This window comes from Saccopteryx bilineata, chromosome 3, assembly GCF_036850765.1.
Source record: "Saccopteryx bilineata isolate mSacBil1 chromosome 3, mSacBil1_pri_phased_curated, whole genome shotgun sequence".
Taxonomy (NCBI): domain Eukaryota; kingdom Metazoa; phylum Chordata; class Mammalia; order Chiroptera; family Emballonuridae; genus Saccopteryx; species Saccopteryx bilineata.
In genome coordinates, this window is record NC_089492.1 from 102,893,774 (window position 1) to 102,904,824 (window position 11,051).

Sequence of the window (11,051 nt, forward strand, 5' to 3'; positions counted from 1 at the left end):
GATTTTCTGGTTGTTTTGATACACAACTGACATAACTACCCAGAGCATTTATTGTACATTTCTATAGTTGGTGATTCAAATAGCAGTTCATTGTTTCTTTGTCTCTCTGAGCAGGTTAAAATGGCCAGATTTAGTGACTGAAAATACAGGATTCCTAGTTACACTTGATTTCAGATAAACAATGAATAATTTTAGTGTAAGTGTGCTCCATGCAATTTTTAGAATGTATGTATACTAAAAAATATTTATCTAAAATTCCAATTTAAATAGGCATCCTATGTTTATCTGGCCAGCCTTCTCCTAGTGCTTGAGGCAGGACTGACATCTTACACAATAGCTGTAAGATAGTTCCCATGGTCACCATCACATGCTGGGAGAGGAAAGTCGTGGTTCAGTTAGAGACCTGCAAGAAGGTAGCTCTTAAGCACTTTCCTTTCTCCAGTGACAAACCCTCACCTTATCATCATGATAGCATGGTTACTATTTACTTTGCCCCTGTATAGGCAGGTAGTGGGCAAATACACATCTTGTTTTTCCATCAGTGCTGAATCCTTATCTTTACAAATGAGGAGATAGCTAGACAGAATAGCAAAGCTACAATTCAAATGCAACCCTTTCTCTTTCCATAATACATCCCCACCTCCAACTACCAAAAATGATTAATGTCATTTTTACAAAACTGAAGACAGCAAAGTGTATTCCCAGCCCCCCGATCTCTTTGCTGGTCCCCCTCCATCCATTCTATGAATAACAGCAGTTGTGTTAATTTTCTAGGTCTTTCATAACAAAGTTCCACAGCCTGGGTTGCTTAAATAGCAGAAATTTATTTTCTCGAGTTCTGGAGGTTAGACCTCCAAAATCAAGGTGTCAGCCAAGCACTGCTTCCCTCTGAAGGCTGTATTACAGACTGGTAATATGTCAACTTGACTGGGCCATGGGATGTCCAAATATATGAGTTAGCATTATTTCTGGGTGTCTCTCGGAGAGATTAGCATCAGAATTGGTGGACGGAGTAAAGCAGATTGCCCTACACAGTGTGGATGGCCAACATCTAATTCTTTGAGGGCCTGCGTAGAAGAAAAGGTGGAGGAAAGCTGAACTGGTTCTGTCTGTCTGACTGCTTGAGCTACATACCGGTCTGTCCTGGCCTTGGACTGAGGCGCACACCAGCAGCACTGCTGGTTATTAGGCCTTGGGGCTCAGACTGCCTTTCCTGGGTCTCCCACTTACAGATAGTGGATCGGGCCACTTCTCAACCTCCAGAATCACATAAGCCAATTCCTTACAATAAAGCACGTGTATAACATATACACACATATCTATCCATCCTACTGCTTCTCTTTCTCCAGAGAACCCTGATTCACACAAAGCCTCTCTTCTTGGTCTATGGCTGGCCATCTTCTCCCTTATCTTCACATCATCTTCCTTCTGTGCATGTCTGTGTCCAAATTTGCTCTTCTTCTAAGGACATCAGTCATACTGAATAGGAACCTACCCCAATGACCTTATTTTAACGTAATCACCTCTGTAAAGACCCCATCTCCAAATAAGGTCTCATTCTAAGGTCCTGGGGGTTATGACTTCAATATATGGATTTCAAGTGGTAGAATTCTAGTTTTTAAAGTCCCTAGGGGTGGCAAAGGCCCATCCTGCAGTTCTTAATAACGGCCCCTCGAAGGTGTTACACCCTCTGCCAGAGGGTCCCTAGCAACTGGTAGAATGTGGGTTATTATGAGGACAGGGAATTGTGATGGTGGCCAGGCTGTGGAATCTAGGAGGCCAAATGTTAGTGCCTCTAATGATGTCCTTTGGCCCCAGTTGGCAGCATTGTCATTTTCATGATGGCAACAGAGGACAGAGAGACGATGGAAGCCCGGGGGGCAGGAGAAAGCTGCCCGGCCACCCCCAAGATGGCGCCTGATGACCCGATGTCTGAAGGGAAGTCGAGGGCTGCTTTGGTAAGGAGGGTGCCTCACCTCACTGCCCCAGCCTGTCCCTAGGAGGTCGGACAGCACTGTGGGCACATGTGATAGGAACTGAGAGCTATGAGATGTCAGAGAGCTGCCAAGAAGAGCAGGTGATGTGCACCCGTCCCCACAACTGGCACCCGGCTGTATCCAGGGGCCAGGGAGCCCATCGTAAGATGATGAAGTCACTTGAAGATGACTTTGGTCTTTCTACCTCCCCACGTGGTGTCCTTTTCTCCCCCTGTGAATGGGATCCAGCTCCTCCACACCCCTTTTGTTGGTCCACATGGATTCAGGTCCTCTCAACACAGACCTCGGGTTTCTCCTTGTAGTCCCCAGAGGACTGAGTGTCCAACTCCTCTCAAAGTAGCCGGAGTAGGGGCTGGGGAGCTTACCTCTATGGTGACTTCAAAATCACCGGGAAGAAAGCCTTCTGCTTCTACTCCCCAATGCCTCTTCTTTCCACTTTAGGGTTTCATCCCTTTGTGTCAGCTTGCCCTCTCCTCCTTCTCGGTGCAGGTCCTGATAAATCTGTGTAGGTGCACTTCTAGTTAGAACTCAGCCTAGATCTTTAAAGCTCACAGCAGCCACTCTTGCAAACACCGCAGTCCACTGTGGCCTGGGGCTCTGGGAGTGCTCTGAGGTGGACTGGGAGGCCAGCCCCAGGCTGACTCCTCACCACTCCTTGACTTTCCCTTCCTGCCTCAGGAGACAGAGCCCCCTAAGCCAGACTCTTCCTTTGACTACCTGGAGGAGATGGAAATTTGTGAAGACAGAGGTTGCTCAGGACCGCCTAAGTCATTGTCCCTCAAGGCTAACCCCGCTACCAAGGGCCAGGCGGGCGATGGACCTGAACTAGCAGAGCGGCCCCCAGCCCTGGGGACCCCAGGAACTGAGTGCAGCACTGAGAGGGAGCTGGAGAAGGTGCGCATGGAGTTTGAGCTCAAGCGGCTCAAGTACCTGCACCAGGAGAATGAGCGGCAGCGGCAGCACGAGGCGGTGATGGAGCAGCTGCACCAGCAGGCAGCGCCCCGCCTGGTAGGTGACAGGGAAGGGGGACCTCTGCAGGTCCTGCCTGCCCCAGGGCCCGGGGCTGACTCGACATGAGGGGGCCTCTGTCCCTAAAGCCCACCCTCCCTGCTGCAACACAGCATCCTGCCCTGGTCCAGAGCTGGGCACTCACTGCTTTAGAGCTTCCGTGCCATGCTGAGAGCTGCCTCTGGGAGGGACTGCCCTCGTCTTCCCACCTGCCCATGCTGTCCTTCTCGGGGAAGAGTCTTCAGCAATTCCTCTCTGCCTGGATTGCCAACACTCTCCATTCCTCTCTGCATCTCTCTTTAGAGATGCAATGTTTGGGCCAGACACAGCACCCCTCCTGCAGTCTGGCCAGTGGGCTTGGATAAAACCACCCCTTCCCCTGGACCAGACACAGCACCCCTTCTGCAGTCTGGCCAGTGGTCTTGGATAAAACCATCCCCTCCCCTGGGCCAGACACAGCACCCCTCCTGCAGTCTGGCCAGTGGGCTTGGATAAAACCATCCCCTCCCCTGGACCAGACACAGCACCCCTCCTGCAGTCTGCCCAGTGGGCTTGGATAAAACCACCCCCTCCCCTGGGCCAGACACAGCACCCCTCCTGCAGTCTGCCCAATGGGCTTGGATAAAACCACCCCTCCCCTGGACCAGACACAGCACCCCTCTTGCAGTCTGGCCAGTGGGCTTGGATAAAACCATCCCCTCCCCTGGACCAGACACAGCACCCCTCCTGCAGTCTGGCCAGTGGGCTTGGATAAAACCACCCCTCCCCTGGACCAGACACAGCACCCCTCCTGCAGTCTGGCCAGTGGGCTTGGATAAAACCATCCCCTCCCCTGGACCAGACACAGCACCCCTCCTGCAGTCTGCCCAGTGGGCTTGGATAAAACCACCCCTCCCCTGGACCAGACACAGCACCCCTCCTGCAGTCTGCCCAGTGGGCTTGGATAAAACCACCCCCTCCCCTGGGCCAGACACAGCACCCCTCCTGCAGTCTGGCCAGTGGGCTTGGATAAAACCACCCCTTCCCCTGGACCAGACACAGCACCCCTTCTGCAGTCTGGCCAGTGGTCTTGGATAAAACCATCCCCTCCCCTGGGCCAGACACAGCACCCTCCTGCAGTCTGGCCAGTGGGCTTGGATAAAACCACCCCTCCCCTGGACCAGACACAGCACCCTCCTGCAGTCTGCCCAGTGGGCTTGGATAAAACCACCCCTCCCCTGGACCAGACACAGCACCCCTCCTGCAGTCTGGCCAGTGGGCTTGGATAAAACCACCCCTCCCCTGGACCAGACACAGCACCCCTCCTGCAGTCTGGCCAGTGGGCTTGGATAAAACCATCCCCTCCCCTGGACCAGACACAGCACCCCTCCTGCAGTCTGCCCAGTGGGCTTGGATAAAACCACCCCTCCCCTGGACCAGACACAGCACCCCTCCTGCAGTCTGGCCAGTGGGCTTGGATAAAACCACCCCTCCCCTGGACCAGACACAGCACCCCTCCTGCAGTCTGCCCAGTGGGCTTGGATAAAACCACCCCCTCCCCTGGGCCAGACACAGCACCCTCCTGCAGTCTGGCCAATGGGCTTGGATAAAATCACCCCTCCCCTGGACCAGACACAGCACCCCTCCTGCAGTCTGGCCAGTGGGCTTGGATAAAACCACCCCCTCCCCTGGGCCAGACACAGCACCCTCCTGCAGTCTGGCCAGTGGGCTTGGATAAAACCACCCCCTCCCCTGGGCCAGACACAGCACCCCTCCTGCAGTCTGCCCAGTGGGCTTGGATAAAACCACCCCGTCCCCTGATCAGGGTTGCATTTATTCTGTTGGATCATTCTGCCTTGTTGTCAGCTAAAACTTAGACATCTTTTGGCAAGAAATGTACCATTCTCCCCTAATCTGTACTAAATGGAGCTGAAAACACCTACTTACAATTAAATGGGATGTGAAGTATTTAGCACTGTGACTGAGCCATCATGAGCACTAAGTAATGAAAGATGTGATGGTTTTAAGCAGTGTCCTCTGGACTTTAAAATCAGACAGTCCTGGGTTAAAATCCTGGCCCTACCACATATAAACTGCATCACATTAGTCAAATTACTACTTGTCTCGGTTTACAAGTCAACTTACTACTTAACTGGGTTTGCTCACCCATAAGGTAGTACCTACCTCATAGGGTCATTGTGAGGATGAAATGAGAGAATGCATGTTAAGGCACTTTGCAATGATCCTCCCACATTAGGTAAGCACTCAATAAATGTTAGTTATTACCATTCTTATGTTCTCATGCAATTCACCTCTTGACCCAAGTGCAACAACTCACGTTCATCATTTTTCAGTTTTATTGGAATATAACGGATGAGCTATGCTTCCCAGCTCTGAGTCAGCCTCAATTCTGAGAAACTTCCTTCTGTCTTTATCCAAGTCATTGCTATCACTGTTGAGGAGGATATGACCTAAGGGGAATATCACTGAAAGATCTCCCTATAGGTTAGCAGTGTACCATCAATCACCACCCCTTCCTGCATGTTATCCAGCTCACATTTCTCTACTTTCTATCCTGAGATAGTTTTTATGGATACACACACTGTCAAACAGCTTCCCAGAATTAAGATATTACACTACCTGCAGCATTTCCCCAACTTTCTTTAAAAAAAAAAAAAAATAGGGCTGGTTTTGCATGATTTGTTTTCAACAAACATGCTGGCTTCTTCACAATTATTTTTTTTTTCTTGCTCACATAATACCTGCTTAATTATACATTAAATAATTTTGCTGAGCCAAGTCAAGCTAATTGAATGGGGATTTTCAGAATCCATCCCCCCTACCACCACCTTTTTTTTTTTTTTTTTTTTTTTTTTTTAATTTTCTTTAGTGAGAAGCAGGGAGCCAGAAAGATAGACTCTCGCATGTGCCCGACCAGGATCCACCCAGCATGCCCACCAGGGGGCGGTGCTCTGCCTATCTGGGGCATCGCCACATTGCAAACAGAGCCATTCCAGCACCTGAGGCAGAGGCCATGGAGCCATCCTCAGCTCCCAGGCCAACTTTGCTCCAATGGAGCCTTGGCTGTGGGAGGGGAAGAGAGAGGAGAAGGGGAGGGGTGGAGAAACAGATGAGTGCTTCTCCTATGTTCCCTGGCCAGGAATTGAACCCAGGACTTCCACACGACACACTGATGCTCTACCACTGATCCAACCGGCCAGGGCCCACCTCCCCTGCCCCCTTTTTAAAAAGTCTAGAAAATATTTGCCTGGCTCTAAGATTCCGGCACATTTCCTGATATTTTTGACATCTCACAAATAAGTTCCATTTTCAAACTTGTGGGGGTTTTTTTTCTCAGTATCCTGGGATAAAATGTGTTACAAGTTGGAATGTGAAACTATTACAAGCAGGTATATATGGTACTATGCCTTTGGTTGATGTCTCCTCCTAACCAGACTTACTTCCCCCTTTCAATTTGAAAACCATTCTCCTTGCTGGATGAGGTGGAAACCTTTGGTGTATAGTCCTGTTTGCTTTCTGTCTTCTGTTCAAAAGATCGACCCTTGAGAGTGTTTTAAAAAGTCTAAAAGGTTTCACAAACGCATGTTTTGTTATCGAAACTGTACATGTCATCCATCAGCATTTCAGACTGAAACCCCACACAGACTGCAAAAGGCAGAAAGTTGAGTCCACAGATCCAAAGCTGCACGGAGTCTATAGGGAAACCTTCTATCTGCCCAGCCCTCCGAGCCCACTGGAACACTGGGTTCCTTCCTCTGGTCTCTAACTTTCCTGGATACTCATTCTAGAGCTGGCATCACTGGAGTCATTGTCTCTCCTCGCCCCCTTCAGTTTGATTTAGTCACCCTCACATTTTATGTAGTGGTTTCAACAATGCTGTGTCCAAAACCCAAGTCTCCAGTAATAGCTGACAAAAGTGGTTTACTGAATGGAGAGTTGACTTGATATTTAGACTCTCTCTTTTGTCTGGGTAGATAAATTTCATTGTATTGAAAAGTACCTCTGTGAGGGTGTTTCTAGCTAGTTTAGGGGACCAAAGTCCCTACCATCTGCCTGCTTACAAAAAAAATGTGGCACGATTTTACAAGATATTTTAAAGAATAAACCACGGGTGGTATCTCAACTACATCAAAATATTGAATCAGCCCTGGCCAGTTGGCTCAGCGGTAGAGCGTCAGCCTGGCGTGCGGGGGACCCGGGTTCGATTCCCAGCCAGGGCACATAGGAGAAGCGCCCATTTGCTTCTCCACCCCCCCCTCCTTCCTCTCTGTCTCTCTCTTCCCCTCCCGCAGCCAAGGCTCCACTGGAGCAAAGATGCCCCAGGCGCTGGGGATGGCTCCTTGGCCTCTGCCCCAGGCGTTAGAGTGGCTCTGGTCGCGGCAGAGCGATGCCCCGGAGGGGCAGAGCATCGCCCCCTGGTGGACAGAGCATCGCCCCTGGTGGGCGTGCCGGGTGGATCCCGGTCGGGCGCATGCGGGAGTCTGTCTGACTGTCTCTCCCTGTTTCCAGCTTCAGAAAAATACAAAAAGAAAAATATATATACATATTGAATCAGCTTGTGCCTTACTTAGATGTTGATGCTTTCTACAGTTAAAAGGGGCTCTGTCAAACCTCAGTTATGTAGATTCCAGGACAGAACAACACATAGGCAGAATCATAGGTGGCACAAGCAGCTTTCCCCAGTGCCCAAGACTCTGAGGGCGTAGGGAGAGCCACCACCCATCTCACCACTGGTACGCAGGAGAGACCAAACCCTGAGCTGACGGATCACAGGCTGTCCCCGTGGGACATGGGCCAGGACCAAGAGAGTCAGAAACAGTCAGTTGCGCCCAAGGGACACTCTCTTGTTGTGCTACTATTTAGAAAACAAGGTGTTACCTATCAGGGCAAACCATCAGAGAGCACGCCAAGACTTGCCCTCCAAATCTAGGATCTCAGAGAGAGAAGCCTGCCTCCCTGTGAGTCAGAAGCAGGATGAAACAAACAGGGAGGAAGGCCTGAGACCAGAGGGACAGAGGAAGCTCAAGGAGCACATGCCCATGGGTGCCCTCTATGTGCCAGTGACCTTGCTAGGGATTTCTGATGTCTTGCCTCTCCCTCCTCATAATCCTGTGAGGGGAGCACTGTTCCCCTTCCCTCAGGTGAGGGAGACGCCCTGCTGGAAGTCACATTCTGGAAGGCACAGAGCAGGACTGCAGCCTGGCTCGCCCTGGGGCCCACGCCCTGGTTTCACCAGCTCTACCCTCTTCCTTCCCCCACAGTTCTCAGCAGGCCTCCCGGACCTCTTGCACCCCCAAAACCAGTTTGCCATGTTCCTGTACTGCTTCATCTTCATACATACCATCTACGTCACCAAGGAGATGGTTTTCTTTCTCTTCTCCAAGCACTACCTGTTCTGCATCGCAGCTATTTTGCTCTGTTTGATTAAAACTTTATGGTCATACTTGTAAGTGCCTTTGTTCTCTCCACCACGGGGAGGTCCACTGGGAGGTCGGGACGTGACTCGAGTTAGCCCGAACGGCCTTGCCGCCTCCCTCCCGGGCACCCCCTGCCCTGACGTGGCGCCTCCCTGCAATCAGAACTTGGTGTTCGAAGTGGCCGCTGTCAGCCCCTTACGTCTCAGTGTGAGTGCCATGCTCGGGCCACCTACTGAGCCTGAGCTGTCCGTGTGGTGAAGATGCTTTATCTGCTAAGAGGAAGAGCCCCCAACTTAGCAGGTTAGGGAGGTATCTGTAAAAAGGGGTTTCAAAAGCCTTTCCAGAGTCTCAGAGATCCCAACATGACCAGGCTGGCTTGGGACCCATCACTTCTCATTTTTAAAGGTCGCTGAGGCAGGGAGCACTGTGGTAGGCTTGGGGGCAGGCCCTCCAAAGATGTCTATGTCTCAGTCCCCAGAACTTGTGAATGTCACCTTACATGGCAACGGAGATTGAGAGGTGATTAATTACGGACCCTTGAAATAAAGAGATGATCTTGCTTTATCCAGGTGAGCCCAATGTAATCACAGGGTCCTCATAAGAAGGAAACAGGAGGGTGAGGACCAGAAAAGAGGTTGGAGTGACCATGGACACAGAGATTGGAGTGACATGGACGCACTAGCTAAGGGATGCAGACAGCCTCTAGATCAGGGGTAGTCAACCTTTTTATACCTACTGCCCACTTTTTTTATATACATAACTTTTTATTATTTTTATTTATTTATTCATTTTAGAGAGGAGAGGGAGAGAGAGAGAAAGAGAGAGAGAGAGAGAGAAGGGGGGAGGAGCTGGAAGCATCAACTCCCATATGTGCCTTGACCAGGCAAGCCCAGGGTTTCGAACCGGCGACCTCAGCATTTCCAGGTCGACGCTTTATCCACTGCGCCACCACAGGTCAGGCCGACTGCCCACTTTTGTATCTCTGTTAGTAGTAAATTTTTCTAACCGCCCACCAGTTCCACAGTAATGGTGATTTATAAAGTAGGGAAGTAACTTTACTTTATAAAATTTATAAAGCAGAGTTAAAGCATATAATAATAATTACTTACCAAGTACTTTATGTAGAATTTTCGCTGTTTGGCAGACTAAATCTTTATAAAACAACTTACTATAGTTAAATCTATCTTTTTATTTATACTTTGGTTGCTCTGCTACCGCCCACCATGAAAGCTGGAACATCCACTAGTGGGCGGTAGGGACCAGGTTGACTACCACTACTCTAGATGCTAGAAAAGGCAGTAAAATGTGTTCTCTCCTATAGCCTTCAGAAAGGATGCAGCCCTGCCCTCCCATTTTAGACTTCTGACCCCCAGAACTATAAGAGAATACACTGGAGTTGCCCTACGCCACTACATTTGTAATCATGGGGTAATGCAGCAACACCAGTAAAGGAAACGAATACAGGATCCACAACTCCCCAAGCTCTTTTCAGCTCTGCAAAGAGCTGCACAGCATCACCAAGCCACTGGCAAGGGTCTATTTAGCACTGGGCCTGAGCAGGACTGAACATGCCCAGTCATGTGGCCTTTCTTCAGGCCACATACAGTTCAAAAAGAGTGATGCAGAAGCCCCAGGGAGCCCGGGACGGACCTCTCAGAATCTGCCTGGTGGAGGGTGCCCCTGTCGCTGCACATTGCTTGCCTGGTGAGGCAGGGTAGCAAGACCTGGGCATTCTCCTAGGGGCACCGGGAAGGAGGAGCTGAACCCTTGATTAGACCCAGAGCAAGTCAGCCATGCTGCTCTAGTGGGAAATTGGGAGGAGAAAAACACAGGCCACACAGCCCAACACTGAAGTCAGAGAGAGAGAGAGAGAGAGAGAGAGAGAGAGAGAGAGAGGAGAGAGAACACACCCCTAGCCCACTGTCAGCTGCACTGACCCCAGCAGCCCCGCCCAGGAATGATGGCTAGCCGGCTGGCTAAGAAGGTATAGGAGACTTTAGGGATAATGCAGCAACTCACAGAGGTTAGACAGCTGTACAATCAATCAAGTCTTTAGGAACCCCTCCTCTTCCCAGGTATAGAGCTCTGCCATAAGAGGGACAAAGCAGTAAGTTTCTGTCTCAGGCTGAGTGATGCTCAGTGAAAACGCATGAAAAGAAGATGACCTCCCCAGGATTCAATGTCAGTACCTAGCATCCTGCCATCTGAGTCTACAGTGACTCCTCATCTTCCACTCAGCCCAAGGCATTCACCCCCATTTACAGCTCCATGGGACAGGTTAATGGGAAGTAGTAAAGCTGTCATTTCTCATTAAATGCTCAATATAGGGGGTTTGCTGTGGGTCACTTCTCACAACCATTTTATCTGATCTGAGTTTCTGGGGTGGAGTTGCAGCAAAAGGAGAGATCAGGATAGCCCCTCCCCCAAAAAAAGAAGGTCCAGATGTTTGCCTTGTTATAGCAGATGGAACTGAGAGTTTGTAAAAAATTACCAAGTGCTATAGGGTCATTTAGTCCATCGCCTGTCCAGGTAAAACTGGGCATTGATACATCCATTTTCTTTACAAATCTTCAGGGAAAGACTTAGTCAACTCGCTTAAGCAGTTAAGTTAGCACCTCATCGCCCCCTT

The 11,051-nt window shown here is 50.1% G+C and overlaps 1 protein-coding gene across 1 annotated transcript; it reads left to right on the forward strand.

Annotated features, from left to right (window-relative positions):
* The first annotated feature begins 1,841 nt into the window (after positions 1 to 1,841).
* Positions 1,842 to 8,455, forward strand: TMEM247 (transmembrane protein 247). Its single transcript, XM_066266458.1, has 3 exons — positions 1,842 to 1,958; positions 2,676 to 3,005; positions 8,267 to 8,455. Exons 1-3 carry the CDS (start codon positions 1,842 to 1,844, stop codon positions 8,453 to 8,455), a joined length of 636 nt encoding a protein of 211 aa, XP_066122555.1.
* Positions 8,456 to 11,051: the final 2,596 nt, after the last annotated feature.